Below are 18,369 nucleotides of genomic sequence, written 5' to 3'. Positions count from 1 at the left end.
AATTACAGAGCCTACGTACTCTATATCTAAAAGGTCAAAGAACTGAGAGAGATTACCAGAATCTAAGAGTGTATGGAGAGAACTATGGGCTTCAGTAGAGGTATGCAGCCAAATCACGGTATTCTGGCAGGGAAAGGAGCTAGGAAAAGAAATACTCTGGTCTCATTCTCCTCCTGCCCTTTGATATCCTACTGGTGTATATCTGGTTAGCCAAACCCAACTGGAAGCCAGAGGGCAAGGGAGCCTGTTCATACACTCTATATGGTCAGCTTCCAAGGCATAAAGCAAGGTGGACGAGAGTGGCTAGTGCATCTGGAAGGGTGAATGGATTCTTGAGCAATGTGTTTGGCTGTATGCTCAACTGAGGATTCTTTAGTTATTTTGACTTAGGGTTTTAAAACATCAATTTTATACTTGAGAACTAGTTTGAGTATCACCTGGTATGAATGTAAAAACTCCCTCTGGTATTAAAGGGATGTAGACAACAGATTGCGACTGTAGTGGTAAGAGCCATGAAAGAGTAGGGGGGAGGAGATGAGGAGCTGGAGATGGTGTCAGGTTTACTTGAGCTAAGAGGAAGTAGTAGAAGTGCTGAGAGTCAGCTTTGAAAACCAGGTATGGGGGCTTGCCTGGTGGTCCAGGGGTTAAGACCCTGAGCTCCCACTGCAGGAGGCCCCGGTTCGATCCTGGTCAGGGAACTAAGATCCCGCATGCCATACCGCGTGGCCTAAATAAATAAATAAATAAAATAAAACCAGGTATGGTGGGCAGATCCGTGGTATGGGTTCTCTGGCTCAGGTGCTGCGTGTTCCAGAGATAACTTTCTGTTTTTGTTTTGTTTTTAATGTTATATTTTTTTTCAGGGAGGAGGATTACAGAAAATATTCCTTTCTTGCTCTGATATGATTTAATGTCTAATTCATATTTCCACTTGAATTTCAATAAAATTTATTAATCTTATGAATTTTCTATCTGGAAATGAAGTAGGGTGATGCCAACCTAGGCTGAATCCTGTGCTAGGTCATACTAGCCTGTGATAGCCTAACATATCAAGAAGTTTTCAATGGTTGGAATGTCCTCTTCTCGCTACCCATCTCTATCAAATTTTTATAACAGCTTTATTGAGATATAATTCACATACTATACAATTCACCCATTTAAAGAGTACAGTTCAGTGGCGTTTGTATATTCACAGAGTCCTGCAACCATTACCATACTTTTAGGACATTTTCATTACCCACCCCCCAAAGAAACTCTGCCCACTTAGCTATCACTTCCCAGTTCTTTCATTATCCCCCTCTCCCAGCCATAGGTAATCACTAATCTACTTCCTGTTTCTAAAGACTTGCCTATTATACACATTTCATATAAATGGAATTATGTAATCAGTGGTCCTTTGTGACTGCCTTCTTTCACTTAGCATATTTTCAAGGTTCATATTATAGCATGTATCTGTACTTCTTTCCTTCTTATGACTGAATAATAAGCTCATGTATAGATATACCACATTTTATGTATCCATTTATCAGTTGGTAGACATTTGTGTTGTTTCCACTTTGGGCTATTATAATGCTGCTGCGAAATTCGTGTACAGGTTTTGTGCAGACATATGTTTTCAGTTCTCTTGGGTACATACCTAGGAGTGGAATTGCTGAGTCATGTGATAACTCTGTGTTGAACCATTTTAGGAGCTGCCAAACTGTCTTCCAAAGCAGCTGCATCATTTTACATTCCCACCAGTAGTGTACAAGGGTTCCAGTTTCTTCACAGCCTCACCAACACTTGTTCTTTTAGCCGTCAAAGTTACTTTTGAGTAAAGTCATAGTCTTTTTATTACAGCCATCCTAGTGGATATGAAGTGGTATCTCATTATGATTTTTTTAAATAAATTTATTTATTTTATTTATTTATTTTTGGCTACATTGGGTCTTCCTTGCTGTGCATGGGCTTTCTCTAGTTGCAGTGAGCGGGGGCTACTCTTCCTTGAGGTGTGTATGCTTCTCATTGCGGTGGCTTCTCTTTGTTGAGGAGCATGGGCTCTGGTCGTATGGGCTTCAGTAGTTGTAGCACGCGGACTCAGTAGTTGTGGCTCGCCAGCTCTAGAGCTCAGGCTCAGTAGTTATGGTGCATGGGCTTAGTTGCTCCGCAGCATGTGGGATCTTCCCGGACCAGGGATCGAATCCATGTCCCCTGCATTGGCAGACGGATTCTTAACCACTGAGCCACCAGGGAAGTCCCTCTCCTTATGATTTTGATTTGCATTTCCCTATGGCTCCCTATTAAAGGTTTAATATCCTACTCATCCTTCAAGGTACAACCCAAACATCTTACTTGAGAAACTTTTCCCTCAGGAATTGTTTCTTCTTTCATGTTCTTATACCATTTTGCTTGGATCCCTATTAGCACACATATTTTTTTCTGCTAGTTATCTAGATTGTACGCTCTGGTTTGTGAATTACTTAATGGCTTCTTGTGAGTGTGTGTTTAAATTTATTATGAAATATTTCACTTACACTCTTACTCATCTGTGAGTCCCCACTGCATCAAGCAGGGCTTGGACATATTTGCATTCAGATATTTATTGAATGATTCAAATAATGCAAAGGGTCTCATGAGTGAATATTAGGAGGTCTGTTACTTTGCAGGTTTGAAAGTGGACTTTCTCTTATTAGGAGACATTATGACAGAACTCAGAAAATAATGTATTTTTAGACAAAAATGTTCAGATGTGTTATATGTCCCAGAGACCACTGGCTTTAGGAACTTGTCTTGTGGATCATCAATATCCAGGTTGTAATAGGAATTTTGATGTCAGGCCACTGGATTGTGTATCTGTGAGACTTTCCTAGGTGTTTATTAAGATGATACACAATTAGCAAATCCCCTAAGTTTATTTTACTCCTTTTAGCAAATATCCATGCTTATACTCTATGCCAGGAACTTCACTGGGCACTAGACATGGGATGGAGTTTTCTCCTGCTCTGGTGACAGTAAGAGTTAAGGGCTTAGGATGGGGATAACTTTGATAGCAAATGAATGGATACAGGGTTTGTGAATTTTATTAAACCAGGCAAAATGAACACTTGATCAGAGAACCGTATTTTCAGAATAAAGACAGTGTTTCAGTTACATTAATTTTTAAGTAGCTCATCTGACTGGATCATTCTTTTAAAGATCTGATGAAAACTTAGTGATTGGGAAGTAGGCCTTGTATCACTTCTACCATTATGATCTCTTGCAAGAGAGCAAAAGGAAGAATGCCCTCTTGTCTCCTAGTTTCCTGTAACTCAGCAAGACAGGAAACATAAAGTTGCTTGCTACAGGAAGACGGGAGTTTGATTTTTCTTTTTCTGGATGAAGATGAAGGAGTTATATATTTCTCTATCCCCATACTATAAGCCCTTCCCCGGATTATTATCCCAGAGATTCTTATGGGATATTTTATAGGACAGTTCTCTAACCATCCTTCAAATACCACCCCACCAATCTTTAGGAAATTAAAGTCTCTTCAGTATTTTATCTAAAAGGCCTCAGCCCTAGACAGTAAAAGAAGAACAAAACATAAGGAATCGTTTTATAATCTAGACATAAGTAACTTTCTGAGGAGGTCAGAGAGAGGTAGTTCTGAAGATGGTCAGGGCCTGCTTACTAAGTAGTTATCTCGCTGCCTGCCTCATAGGCTCAAATCTCTTCATGTGCTTTCCATAAAAACATCTCTCCAGAGTTTTCCTGGATCCTTAAGAACTTCTGGGGGGGGGGGACTTCCCTGGCAGCGCAGTGGTTAAGAATCCGCCTGCCAGTGTAGGGAACACGGGTTTGAGCCCTGGTCCAGGAAGATCCCACATGCTGTGGAGCAGCTAAGCCTGTGTGCCGCAACTACTGAGCCTGCGCTCTAGAGCCCGCGCGCCGCGACTACTGAGTCCATGTGCCACAGCTACTGAAGCCTACACACCTAGAGCCCATGCTCTGCAACAAGAGAAGCCACTGCAATGAGAAGCCCACACCGCAATGAAGAGTAGCCCCGCTCGCTGCAACTAGAGAAAGCCCACACGCAGCAACGAAGACCCAATGCAGCCAATAAATAAATAAATAAAAATTAAAAAAAAAAAAAAGAACTGCTGGGGAAGCATCAAGTCTCTGCAGACAAATAACAGCTCAACTTGGGTGAGTTATCCATATTCTGCAAAGGAAGGAGAATTTTGTCCTTTAATTATAGAAGAACTCCATTTTTTAAAAGACTCCAAATTTTAAAATAATAACGGTTACTGACAGTTTATACTTGCTGTATGCCAAACACCATGTTAAGTACTTTATATCCATTAACTCATTTGTCCTTTCTTTGCCTTCTTTCAGCTTTTATGTATGGCTGTTTACTATGCAAGGGGAGTGGCCCTTCTAGGAAACAGCCAAGTCCTCTTCCTGCTAGTGTTCTCACACACCTTTTATTGATAGATTCTAGTCTCCAACCAACCTCAAATTTGGTGTTCCCTAGCGTTTGCATTCAATCAATTCGTCTTTGCAATCCAGTGTTCCCTGTTCTGCCTTGGTAACGCATTGCCCATAGGCATCTGGGTTTCACTGGAAGATCCAAAGCCAAAAAGTCCTTGCCCTGAGATTGCTTCCCACCTTTAGCTATCATAACTGAGTTTACTCCACTTCCCAGAGAAGTAGTGCAATACTAGAACTTTCTAAAAGCATTAATACCGCCTTTATAAGCCTATATTTCTAAGGTGGTGCGTTAACTTTTAGCTAAGAAATCAAACTTCCAGGCTCTTCCATGCTAACTACCAGGCTTTTCACGCCTTCCCTGCATAGTATTTTAAAGGTATTTAAATGTTTACTAACTGAATAAATTAACCAGTATTTATTCTAAAAGTATTCAGCATATATCCATCAAGCAGATAACTTCAAATTCTGCCAGTCTGAATTTAACTTCTATACTTTTTCCTGACCTCCCTTCATGTCTAATATCTCCTAACTAGTCTTACCACCTCTGGTCTTCTACTCCTCCGAACCAGCTGGGATAATGCACCTAGTGTTAGCTTTCTCAGATATATGTTATCATGTCATTTCTCAGCTTATAAACCTGTTCATGTTTCCCAGTCAGAATTAAATCTCCTTCATGAGAAGACTCATACCTAGGGACTTCCCTAGTGGTCCAGTGGTTAAGAATCCACCTTGCAATGCAGGGGACGGGGTTTGATCCCAGTCAGGGAGCTAAGATCACACATGCCGCAGGGCAGCTAAGCCCCCATGCTGCAACTACAGAGCCCTCGAGCTCTGGAACCCGCCCACCAGAACTAGAGAGAAGCCCACGCGCCACTATTAGAGAAGTCCGAGCACCGCAAGGAAGAGCCCACGTGCTGCAGCTAAGACCCGACGCAGCCAAATAAATGAATAAATATTTTGTAAAAAAAGAAGACTCATACCTACCTTTTCTACTCGATAACTTTACATATTTCTTTGCTACGTGATAATATGCTACCATCCTTTATTTCTAAAGGCAAATCTAATACCATCCCAGGTGTCTAAGATTCTAGGACAAATATGAGGGCCTTGTTTTAAACAGTTCAAATCTTGCTCTTCATTTTTTAGCTTAGACTCGGACAGAGAACCAGTGGCCTCAGAGAACCATTACAGACCAACAGGAGTCAAGAGAGACAATACTGCCCCACCCTTCTCTCGCCCAGTAAGAATATCTCAGTCCTCTGGACTCTCATATATACTGCCCTGTTCTCTTTTATGTACATAGGTAAACAAGGATCATTAGTTTACATTAGTTATTATTGTCTCTCCAAATAGTTTCTTTCGGGAAGCCAGATAAGCTTTACTTAGAGGCTTTCTTGACCTTTTTTACTGAATTCTCTTGAAAAGAGAATATTTTTCTATTTTTTCTCTTTGGAGACTATATAGTAGTTTCAGAAGCTGTTTGGGAATAGCAAAAGAGAAAAGTTTTGGGTTTTTATTTTCTGAACTACATCTTTTTTTCTAGGAATTTTTCTGGCCTTGCAGCAAGTTTATCATTGACTAAGACATATTTTTAGATTATAACTAAGACATTAGTGTTAAAACCAAGGTTATAACCATGGTAGTAAACCAAAAGCTTCTTTTCAATTTATTTCTTTCCTCAGTAACCCTTGTGTTCTTATTTGGACAGTCGTAGCATCATTGATAACTTCCTCTTAGGAGTATTCTCTCACATTAGGAAAGGGGATAGATGAACTCTAGCTGAGGCAGGTGATCTCATCTGCCAGTGCTTGGCACATGATATGATGCTGCTAGAGTTGCTTCTGCTATCATTGTTACTGTTGGCATCATCATCACCTACAGGCCTAGAATCTCTTATTTATTTATTTATTTATTTAGGGGCGGGGTGGGGGTGTGGCACACTGTGCGGCTCGCAGTATCTTAGTTCCCAAAACCAGGGACTGAACCCAGGCCCCAGCAGTGGAAACGCCGAGTCCTAACCACTGGACCACCAGGGAATTCCCTAGACTCTCATATTAGAAGCAGCTTGGCTTTCTCAGCTAAGGATCAATAATGGCAATTCCTTAGAGATGAGGAAAGGCATATCTTAGTGAATGATCTCCAGCAGTGATCTTATTCTGAACTCAGGAACAGCCATGATTAAAATATAGTTGATAATCTTCTTGGCCTCTACTTTATTTATTTATTTTTTTAATATTTATTTATTTATTTGGCTGCGCCCAGTCTTAGTTGTGGCATGTGGGATCTTTGTTGCTGCATGCGGGATCTTTAGTTGTGACGTGTGAACTCTTAGTTTCGGGATGTGGGATCTAGTTCCCTGACTGGGGATTGAACCCGGGCCCCCTGCATTGGGAGCATAGAGTCTTAGCCACTGGACCACAAGGGAAGTCCCTTCTTGCCTCTACTTTAAATCAGATGGTGCACTTACAACAGTAGTGATAATGGAGGGGGCCTAGACCACTAGTATTTGATTATTATTACATGTCTACTAATTCAGTGGAGATTTCAACATCATTCTTAAAGTATGTACTGCCATTTCTAGCACTGAATGTATGACTTTTAGGTTTATTTGCCCTGTTTTTGTCTTGTTTTCTGAAAGTTGCTGAAAAACATGCATGTGCCCTACCCTGCACTTGTCGACTATCACTACCACCACAGAGGAATAATTCATATTCTTCTGGCACATGGATTGTTCTATATGGAAAATCCTAGTGTAAGTGCTGGCAAAGAGAGGGGGACAAGGATAGGAAATATAAAGGGTGTATCAAGAGCTACAATAGGTCATGAGGCTTTGGGCCATTCCAGAATGTGGTATTGGGTTTCTTCTTTGCTGCAGTATAGAGCTGAGGAATGAACTGTGTATTTGCAAATGGGTCCACATTTGTGATTATGTATAGTGACAGAAATAGGTAGATACTTGCTTCAACATATTTATCTTGAGCAAAGATTTTTATTTTAAAGTTTGCTAAAGATCAGAGGCATGAAATGTAAGAGGCACATTTCACATTAAGATTCTTTGGGGGGAAGATTTCCCCTCTTTGATATTCATGTTTCCCTTTTTCTTCTGTTACCACTCTAATCCCTTACTACTACTACCAAAGACGAGAGAGAGGGGGAAGACCTGGAGATGCATCTAGTATTTTATAGGGAAGTAATTCCAAACAGATTTACACTACACAGTGCTTTAAGCCAAGGGAGAACTGGAATATGAGTATGATATAGTAAAATGCACTATGTTATAGGTAATTATGCAAATTTAGAGGATTATGAACCACATATATGTATATACACTAGAAGCCTGATTAGAGCATAAGGGTATAAAATATGCCATGAAAGAAATGGATCCATGTTCCAGTCAACCTGGTAATTTTTCTCTTAACAGAAATACCCCCCTACAGAAGGGGCCCCAAAATGTAGCAGAGTCTGGTTGCCTGTCCTGGTATCAGTAGTGAAAAATTACAGATGTTTCACCCCAAATGCTGGATTTCCTTAACCATACTTTATCTATTATTCATTCATATTTAAACTTTTAAAAACTTGTAAATAACTTATGACTAAACCCCTATCAGCATAGTAACAAATTTCATTTTTTACTACCTGGCGTGGTAATTAGTATTTCATTTTGTTTGTCTAATCTTATAATAATTTTCAAGTTCCTGCAGGTATTTTGCAGTCTCATATTCTACAGTTTTATGAATAATCTATGTTCAACTTTTCTATACCTTCATCATTTAATAAATTTTTATTAGTTCCTCTGTGATTTTTGAATGGAACCTAGATTTTATTAGTCTTGTCTCATTACACAGTTTACTTAAGAGGCATACATTAATTGTGTCTCCAGCATCTGTATGATAAAAACGTTCCTCTATAACTAAGTACCTTTTTTCAAAACCTTTATCAAGCTTATTTTGGCCTCTCATTTCCCCTGAAAGTTAGGTAGGACAGTTAAATATTTTCTTATTTTATGGCAGAGAGGAATTCCTTTAGGTTTCTTTTTTAACTCTCTTTTTAAAAAATTAATTAAGGGCTGCATTGGGTCTTTGTTGCTGCCTGAGGGCTTTTCTCTAGTTGCGGCGAGCGGGGGCTACTCTTTGTTGCAGTGCACAGGCTTCTCATTGCGGTGGCTTCGCTTGTTGCAGAGCACGGGCTCTAGGCACATGGGCTTCATTAGTTGTGGCATGCAGGCTCAGTAGTTGTGGCTCACGGGCTCTACAGCGCAGGCTCAGTAGTTGTGGCGCACAGGCTTAGTTGCTCCGCAGCATGTGGGATCTTCCCAGACCAGGGCTCGAACCTGTGTCTCCTGCATTGGCAGGCAGATTCTTAACCACTGTGCCACCAGGGAAGCCCTTTTAACTCTTGATGACTTCATTGCTGTTAAAGTTTAGAATCATTCTTTCCAAGGGGCCAAGATCTTCCTCACTCTTCAGCATCTAAATGTATAATTCTTCTGACCTTCTGTTCTTCATGTCTCCCTGCAGCCATATGTGCCATTGTCTCAGCCAATGGCACCACCTAGTCCAAGCAACAGCACCCCTAACAGCAGCAGCGGGAGCACTGTAAATGACCAGCTGAGTAAAACCAACCTCTACATCCGGGGATTGCAGCCAAGCACTACCGACCAGGACCTAGTCAAGTTGTGTCAGTCGTAAGTTGGGGTACATAGGGGTAGGTCTCCAGGAACAGTACAGATTTGGTGATACTGGCTTCTTACCAGATACTCTTATCCTGAAATGCAATATTATCAATATTTTGCTTCTACCCCTATAGTTGCAAGGTTTCTCAGCAGCCCCTCTTAGAGAAATTCTACCTACTACCAATATATAAAACTTTTATGTGTTTCTCTGAGGAAAGCTGGATAGGGCTGACCTTTGAAGCCTAGTTAGTATATGACTTTGTTTCCAGCATGTACCCAGAACTGATGGTCTTAGTGGAAATATTCCTTTCCTTACACCTTGAATAGAAATGCTCAGTATCTCTGAAGATATTGATTAGTAGATAGTGAAAACCAGCAGTAGGGATAGAAGAAAGTGGGACTAGCCAATCGAATTATACACTTAGGAGAGTTTCTGCTGCTAGAGTTATTCTCAGTGACCCAGAGGAGCCCTCAAATTAGTGGATAAAGAAGAAAATGGAGAAAGAGTTGTCACTTGGCATCTACCCCCTAAAGATCTTTGGGGTTTCTTCAGCATAGATTTGAGTCATGAGGTGGAGACAACTACCATGGAATTAGCCCAATTAGGAAAGCTGGAAAAATTGCAAGAATGCAGAGAGGCCAGCTCAATTCCATTTGGCAGAAATATGTGTTTCAAATCATTTATATGGGGGACTGATTAGAGGCAGAAGTCTGGTGGGATGGTAATATTAATGGGGAAGGGGAAGTCGAGTTTAGAAAGAAATACAAATAGGAACCTTAGTCTGTGTAAATTTACCATCTTTTAAAACTCTATTGAAGTGCACAAATCAGAAGTGTTTATAGAACAGTGAATTTTCACAAGGTGAACACATCCTTGTAACAGTCCCTGGTAACCAGATCAAGAAATAGAACACTACCAGCTCTTCAGAAGCCCACCTCCCAGTGACAGTCTCTCCCCCACCCCCAAAGGTATCTACTGTTTGGCTTCTAAACGATTGATGTGGCTTGTTTGAACCTCATATAAATATAATGATATAGCACGTACCGTTTTATGTCTGGTTTCTTTTGTTCAGTGTTGTTTGTGAGATTCATCCACATTGTTGCATATAGCAAAAATTTGTTCATTCTTATTGCTTTATAGAATTCCATCATAGGAATATACCACAACTTATTTACTTGTTCTGCTGTTGCTGGACATTTGAGTTGTTCCCAGTATGTGACTATTATGGATACAGATAGTGCTGCTATGAACTTGTACATGTATTTTGGTGCATGTGTATAAGTATATACATTTATGTTGGGTATATACCTAGGAGTAAAATTACTAAATCATAGGATATACATTTGTTCAGCTTTTGTAGATACTAGTAAACAATTTTCTAAAGTGGTCAAAGTAACTCAAACTCCCATAACAGTATGAGTATGTGGCAGCTGTTCCAAATCCTGAAGAGGGAGAACATTCTCCCCTCAAAATGTAGTTGTATGCGGCATCAGAGGTACTCTATAAATCCCTTACTCTACTGAGGTAGTGGCTTTTGGAAGTTTGCTAGCACCAGGCTGCACAAAATCAGTCTCTAAAGGCTAGATGTGTGTATAAAATCTGAATCTGTTACCTCGGCTTACCTTGCTTTAGAAGGCTATTTAAATGGAACTCAGGGAACTTAGTCTAGGACTAGTAATTTTTTTGAGGGAATGGGAATTGGCAAAAATGTTGGTTTATGAGGGAAAAGAGTATCATATCAGTCTAGTTCCTTGATTTCTGCACCCTGTATTTCTTTTTTTATTTTTTTTTGCGGTACGCGGGCCTCTCACTGTTGTGGCCTCTCCCGTTGCGGAGCACAGGCTCCAGACGCGCAGGCTCAGCGGCCATGGCTCACGGGGCCAGCCGCTCCGCGGCACGTGGGACCTTCCCGGACCGGGGCACGAACCCGGGTCCCCTGCATCGGCAGGCGGACTCTCAACCACTGCGCCACCAGGGAAGCCCCACCGTGTATTTCTTGTACTAAATATAATGTGCTGCAAAAATCAATCCTCTCACTCCACAAGACAGAGAAAAAACTCAATTCTACTTCACTATACTTTTAGACTTTCATTTTGCCCTTCCCAATAGTTGCCTTACCTTCTGCTATGTCTGAAGGGATGAGAATAGTCAGGGTCAGCATATACAATAAGATGGAAGTAAGGAGCCCAGTAGGGGACCATAGAGAAGTAGGAATGAGGAAGGGAAAGAATAGGTGCTAGATGAGTTATGATGAAAGGGAAGCTGTGAAGAACTGGTGGGTGGAATCCTCATGGGTGTGTGAGCTGGGAGGGACACCTTTCTGTGAAGGGTGTTTCCCATGCATAGGACTTCCTGCCTTTGTCCCAGTTATCTCTCTAGGTTGTACGGGAAGTAAATGTTGCTGGATCCTAAGCCCTGGTGGGCAGGAAGGAGAGGCGTGGAGTCTGGAACTGGAACTCCTGGTTCTCTTGGAGGGGCTCCTTCGGAGGAGGAAGCTGCATGATCCAGCTGTTGCCAGCTGAAGTGGAAATTCTGACGCAAAGTCTCAGGCTGCTCAGACCACAGCAAGCTCCACCCTGGGGCCTCGATAGGGATAGCAGCGTGTGTGTCCTCTGGCTTACAGTCTCTTGCATCCCTTCCTTTCCTAAATTTGGGAAAGAATCCAAGTATGTAGCCCTGAAGGGTTAGGTTCGCCACATCCATTCTGGCCTCCAGGGCATCGCCTGGCTTATTCTGTCTAATCCAGTGGGTCACAGAGCTCCTCTACAACAGTCAGTGAGAGGCTGCCAAGGAGCAAAACAAATACATCAATCATCATCTGTTCTTTAGGGATGGGGTGAGAGGAAAAGTAGAAAAAAATGCTTGTTTCAGGTATTCGTCTCAAATTCAGTCCCTGCCAACTGTTTTCAGTTAAATTTTATACTTCTGACTTTGTTAGTGATTTCTCTTCTGTCTCTCTAATATTTTCACCCTCCTGGGTGGAATGTAGAGACTTCTTTATAGTAGAACACTTCTAATATAATCCCTGACCTGTGATAGATACTCCACTGCTCAAGTTTGGGGAACTCCACATGAATCTGCTGCCAAAGTATAATTTTCAGAAGGTTGAGAAACATAACTCTGCTGCAGATACAGATGAACGCATGCCAGATATTTATTTTACTCATTAGTGAGCGAACTAGCAGGATGGTAAAATGGGTTCAAAGAGTATTTGAGGGACTGAGGAAAGAATGTTGGAATAAGATTACTAGGTTACAGAGAAAACTGGTTCATACCCTATAGGACTATAAAACAGTAACCTTTGGGATCATCTTTTCTAATGGACAGAAATTATTTGTATTTCTACTAGATAAAAATCTACAAATTAATATGTATCTTCACAAAATCTGGGCCCTCATCAGTAATAAATAGTCACTGAAACAAAGAAACATCCCCCTAGATAACAGAATATACTTTGAATGGGCCTTGTAGACAGTGTTCCAGAATGACATTGAAAGAATGTGCAATCCTCATTTTGCCTTATCGTCAAGTTTTGGATAATTTTCTTAACACAGCTGTTGCATTTGCTTTTATGCCCACTCTCCTCCCTAATACACTGAAATCTTGACAATAAGAAATAGAAATCAGGGAATTCCTTGGCAGTCCAGTGGTCAGGACTCGGCGCTTTCACTGCTGGGGCCCTGGGTTTGATCCCTGGTTGGGGAACTAAAATCTCATAAGCTGTGAGGTGCAGCCAAAAAAAAAAGAAAAGAAATAGAAGTCTTAGAGATTAAAGCAGGAAAGAGCCATTTGGTTAAATGTTGAGGTCCCATGAATATAATAATAATATAATATAACATATAATAATAATAGCAGTTAAGAGTGTTCAGGTGTTTACATTTGGTAGACATTAGTACTTTATATTCATGCACTCATTTCACATTTCCAACAATCCTATCTCCATTTTACAGATGGTGAGACTGAGGCACAGAAAGGTTAAATGACTTGTCCAAGATCACACATAGCTATAAAGTGGCAGAACCAGGATTTGAACAAAAGCAGTTTGGCTCAAGTTGACCTTCACTCAGGGGGCCAGTAGAAGGGTGAAGAGTGGGGTGTCAGAGAAGAGAAACAGTTTTTCATGGGAGGAATGGTGTTTCTTCAAAGGAAGATAAATAACATCAAGGATTATTTTTAGTCCTCAAGGAATTCTAGCCAGAGCTCTGGCCTTACACACTGCTATGTGGACACCACCAAGCTTCTTTCCCAAAAAAAGACAGTAGTCTTTTTCTAACTAGTATCTGAGTCTTATTTGGGGAAGAAGAGAGAAATGTGTTGATAGTGTAGGGACTGCAGTTACCTTATTTCTTGTAGGTACCTTTGGGGAATAGGTTTATATGATAAGTGTGACGTTTTAAATTCATTTCTTCTTTGTTCTAAGGTTTGAGTAGGGACAGTTTTCCTAGTGGGAGTGAAGACAGGGCATGGATTCATCTAGATGTTTCAATCTCTGTCCTAGTCTAAATCCCTGTCCCCAGATTATCACTTTGCATTTTCTTCTCCCTTAGATATGGCAAGATTGTCTCCACTAAGGCCATACTGGACAAGACCACAAACAAATGCAAAGGTAAGAGAACAGCTGTTCTTGGTGGTGGAGAACAGCTGCTCTTGGTGGTGGAGAACAGCTGTAAGTGAGGCCATCCCTTGCCTTTGCCCTTTATTGCTGCAAGTCCCTGGTTTCCAGTGCCAGGGAGGAGTCTTCAGGGTTTTCAGGCTTAAAAGACTAGTAGGTATTTAGATTATTTGTGACCAGATAGCTAGAGCTGAAAATGCTGTTTTGGGGACTCAAGGCTAGAAGCCTGCACAGAGTGCCTTTGAGTCCCCTGGGCCTACTTTGGCTGTCATGTTTCCCTGGATTGGATGGTAGATATTCATTCATAGGTGAGTTTATTTCTACTTAGCAAAGCACTGTAAATGCTTTTTGTTTGTGGAGGCGGGTTGGGTTTGTTGGGGTTTTGAGCAATTCTAGGTGGGGATGGAAGAGTGGAAAGAGGGGAAAGGGCTGTACATTGGGGTGAGGAGGGGCTTCTTCCAGCAGGTGGCTGATGATCTGCTGTGGAGAGGCTGTATTTCCTACATGCCTAGCATTTCTGCGGGTGTGCCTAGAAAAGAGAAGGGGGTTCTTTTGGAAATAGAGGGGGCTGTGAATTATTAGAGGAGCCTAATTCTTGAAACCTAGGATTTCTTAGGGGAGAGGGAGGAAGGCAAGGATACCATAAAGACCTCATTGCCCTTGGCATTCTTAGCTATAAAGTAGCCCAAATCTCACAGGGTTTGAGGAGCACGTGGATAACCACCTGAAACCTCTTCATTTCTCTTCCTCCCTACCACTTCTATTGCGTGGATCGTAACTCCTCCTCTGTTTCCTGAAAAGCCTGGGCCTCCTACCTCCCTCACACCCCCCACCTCCCAGTGATGCTGTTTCCCTGTTCCAGGCTATGGCTTTGTGGACTTTGACAGTCCTTCAGCAGCGCAGAAAGCTGTAACAGCACTGAAAGCCAGTGGTGTGCAAGCACAGATGGCAAAGGTAAGGGTACTACCCCGTGTCTGTTCCTCTGAGGGGTTGTAGTTAGCACCAAAGGCTTCCAGAGGTTTAAGAGCCATGCGGTTGATGGGCAAGGGCTATCTGCAGTGTTTTTTAATTTATTTAGTTAGTTATTTAGTTATTTAGTTATGGCTGCATTGGCTCTTCGTTGCTGCGCGGGCTTTCTTTAGTTGTGTTGAGCGGGGGCTACTGTTTGTTGCGGTGCATGAGCTACTCATTTCAGTGGCTTCTCTTGTTGAGGAGCATGGGCTCTAGGCGCGCGGGCTTCAGTAGCTGTGGCTTCCGGGCCCTAGAGCACAGGTTCAGTAGTTGTGGCGCACGGGCTTCATTGCTCTGCGGCATGTGGGATCTTCCCCGACCAAGGCTCGAACCCGTGTCCCCTGCATTGGCAGGCGGATTCTTAACCACTGCGCCACGAGGGAGGCCCTCTCCCACCTCTTCTTGAGAAAAGTCCTCTGACATTAGAGTGACTTTAGACTTCCTGTGAGACTAGAACTTTCAGGGCTCCGTGGTGACCCAGTGAGCTATACATCTGGCTCTTAGTGCAACCCTCAGCACATTGGCTTCCCTTTTCCCTTCTCTTCTCCTCCTGCTTTCCCTCCATCAGGGAGTGTACAGGCATTCCTACTAAGAGGAGTCTGCTGTGGCTGGAAGAGCGGAGTGGGGGGATTACCCAGAACAATGCAGCCCGGGAAGCAAAGGCAGTCCAAGAGAATCCAGGCTCTGGGACAGGCTGTTGGTCTGTTGGATAGAAGAGAAGAGCGCTGCTCTGCCTAGTTCTTAAAGAGACAGCCAAAAACTTCATTGATGGCTTGTATTGTGGGCTTGTACAGTACTAGAAATATTAAATCTGTGGGTTTTTTTGGCCCGGACTCAGTTTATAACCCATGACCCATGATAGTGGGACCAGGTGTTACAAATCATTAAGATCCTCTTTGTTTATGTGCATGCCTCCCTGCTCTCTCTTTTCTGAGATGTCATTTTGTGGCTGCCCACTGAGGGTGGGAGAGGGTTAAGAGATATGAAATTCATTTTTTCACTTCTATTTCCATAGCAACAGGAGCAGGACCCCACAAATTTATACATCTCAAACCTCCCGCTGTCAATGGATGAGCAAGAACTGGAGGGAATGCTGAAGCCCTTTGGCCAGGTTATTTCCACTAGAATCCTTCGAGACACCAGTGGGACCAGCAGAGGGGTTGGCTTTGCAAGGTGAGGGATGCCAAGAATGGGAAATGATGAGGTTAATAAGGAATGTCACTTAGAAGGTCACCAGAAAGTCTGTGCCCTGCTCCCCCCAGGACCAAACGATTAGTCGAAAGTACTTGACAGTAAATCAAAAGTTCATTTAATTTTAGGTCACAATACTCACAAACCTATTTTCTCCCAAATCTTTGTCCTTTCCCCATTACTTTCTGCTATTCTAGCCTTTGTTTCTTTGATTCAGACCTAACCAGAATAAAATAATTCCATATCTTCTTATAGTTTACTGAGTATTTCTCATCCTATTATTTAATCTGCGAAATAAATATTAATTCTCCATTTTATAGAAAAGGAAACCAAAATTCCCAATATGAAGTGATTTGCCCAAAGGTCTCACAGGAGCAGAGCTCTTATCCTTCTGGCTTCAGGATCAGCAGGATGAAATGGAAGATTTGGTACCTTTTCAGATCTGTTGAGAGTCGTAGATTCTAGAACCAGCTCTGCGACTAACTGCCCATGCGATATCAGATCTTTATGAGCCTTGGTTTACTCTGTGAAGTAGAGATTTAGATGAGTGATTTTCTTCAGGTGTTCCCTAGAGCGGCAGAGTTTTTCAGGGCACCTTCTTCTGAGCTTAGGGTCACTATTGTAGGGCTTCAGCCTCTTCTCGCCGACTTAGGAAATGGTTCTACTTTTATTTAAGATTTTGCTTGAAAGGAGATTCTGTTGCCTTTCTAAAAAGTTTGAAAAGTATTGGAGTAAGTGATCTAAAAGTCCCTTTTTCTTTTATAATATCTTCTCTGGTCCAAGAACATTCCTTTACTCTAGAGTGTTTTAGACCTTGAGAACAAGGAATAGGACCTTTTCCCTATAGCCAACTCAATCTTGGTGGCACCACCTGCTGGCAATCCCAAGTATAACTAAAGGGGAGTTTCTAAAGTTTGTGGTCATCAAACTTTTTTGCTCCATACTCTTAAAGCAAAAGCTCCAGTTCATGGCACCTTAGTTGTCTCGATAATTTTTTAGCCCTAGACAAAAGAAATACTTAACAATTCGCTTTATTAAGTAATTAAATGGTCTAGACAATTCAAAAAGTGTTTAATAAATATCTTAACAACTTTGTAGTTATTTGAAAAATACATTGAAAGAGAAAATATTTTTATTTCATTCTTAAATAACTATACTTTCTAGTGAATGTGTGCCTGTTGGACACTACACAACTTCTCAAACCTTGGAATCAGATTGGACACTTACACCCTCATTTCCTGTTACACATTAGTTTTCTTATGGTACTTGCTTTTGTCATAGCAACCACTGAAAAACCAGCTTTGCAAAAATATGTTATCTAAAGGATTGTAGGGTGATCTAATGTTGAAATGATGAACTGTTTAGAGTTAGTCTTCTTTACAGTAGATATCCAATAGGTATTGCTGTATTTTCTTCAGAAAGTTAAAATATCCCTTGTTGTGCCTCTGTGAGCTCATCACAATGGCCCAGGGTGCCTCAAAGCCCAGTGTGGGAAATATGGCTTTGAAAACTTAAAAAACTATGAAATCTCTTGCATGTTTCTACATTAATACCTACAGATTTTCTTCATACATTTAGATTCTTGCAAAGTATAATTTCCAGCAATTTATAAATATTGACATTTTAAATAAAACTGTCATATCATTTAAAAATGTATCTAAATGAGATCTAAATGTCGTAGCAATTTAATACACAAAATCATTTTAAAAATTCCTAGGGCATTTTTTTTAAAGTCATAACTCTTACACCATTCTTATAGTGTTCTGTTTTTCTTCTTGATCTTGTATTTCCATTGTATTTCCCTACAGAATTGTATTCTAGTGTAAAATACTTTTTTATAGTTGAAAGTCTTTGTATGAATCATTGTTATACTTCTCTGCAATGAAAGTATGTATATAAATTTTTTTCCTGTGGCCCTGAGTCTATATGCATTAATCCATAAGAAAATTATCTTTATAATTAGTTCACAGTTGCCCCAAACAACATAAATATATTAAAATGTTGATACAAAATTGTTTCATATAAAGTAAATTTTATTGGAAATGCTCCTTTTAGATTTATATAATTAGATCATGTAGCCATCAGTGAATATTGTTTATTGCTGTAACAAGACAGAGTTTAGTACCAGCTCTGTTCCTGTGTTTTGTTTTCATGGTGAGGAACCTTGTTCACATAAATAAGCAAATGGGAATGGAAAGAGTTTTGCTAAAATAGGAATTCTTTGAATTCCTTCTGAATTATATGCCAAGACCAGGGTGATCTATCATCCAAAATGACTTTTTTATGTGTCAGTTGACAACTTGTTGAGTCCTCTAGCTTGTGGGAAGGAAGAATTGGAAACATCTGACTTAACAAAAAGATTTGTAACTTAGTCCTCCATGCCTTGTGTTGAGCTTTGGGATGAGTTCGAAGTATATTGAGAAGAGTGGTTGT

General features: G+C 41.0%; 1 protein-coding gene across 9 annotated transcripts in view; it reads left to right on the top strand.

Moving 5' to 3' along the window:
- The window catches only part of RBMS2 (RNA binding motif single stranded interacting protein 2), a 104,265-nt gene that overhangs the window by 54,948 nt on the left and 30,948 nt on the right, over positions 1 to 18,369 (top strand). For 8 of the 9 annotated variants that reach the window (XR_009565626.1, XM_070046501.1, XM_060306922.2 and 5 more), the window contains 4 exons: positions 8,967 to 9,133; positions 13,670 to 13,728; positions 14,597 to 14,688; positions 15,761 to 15,918. Coding sequence is in view for 8 of the 9 variants with exons in the window: in XM_070046501.1 (XP_069902602.1) it covers positions 8,967 to 9,133; positions 13,670 to 13,728; positions 14,597 to 14,688; positions 15,761 to 15,918 (476 nt within the window). In the remaining variant the exon portion in view is untranslated. Of the gene's footprint in view, positions 1 to 4,122; positions 4,165 to 8,966; positions 9,134 to 13,669; positions 13,729 to 14,596; positions 14,689 to 15,760; positions 15,919 to 18,369 lie in introns of those variants that run through there. The other variant, XM_070046502.1, reaches the window with a different exon arrangement.

The sequence above is a fragment of the Globicephala melas genome, chromosome 10 (genome assembly GCF_963455315.2).
Source record: "Globicephala melas chromosome 10, mGloMel1.2, whole genome shotgun sequence".
In the NCBI taxonomy this organism is placed as follows: Eukaryota; Metazoa; Chordata; class Mammalia; order Artiodactyla; family Delphinidae; genus Globicephala; species Globicephala melas.
Note: the sequence above shows the minus strand (reverse complement) of the source record. Positions and strands in the feature narration are given on the sequence as shown.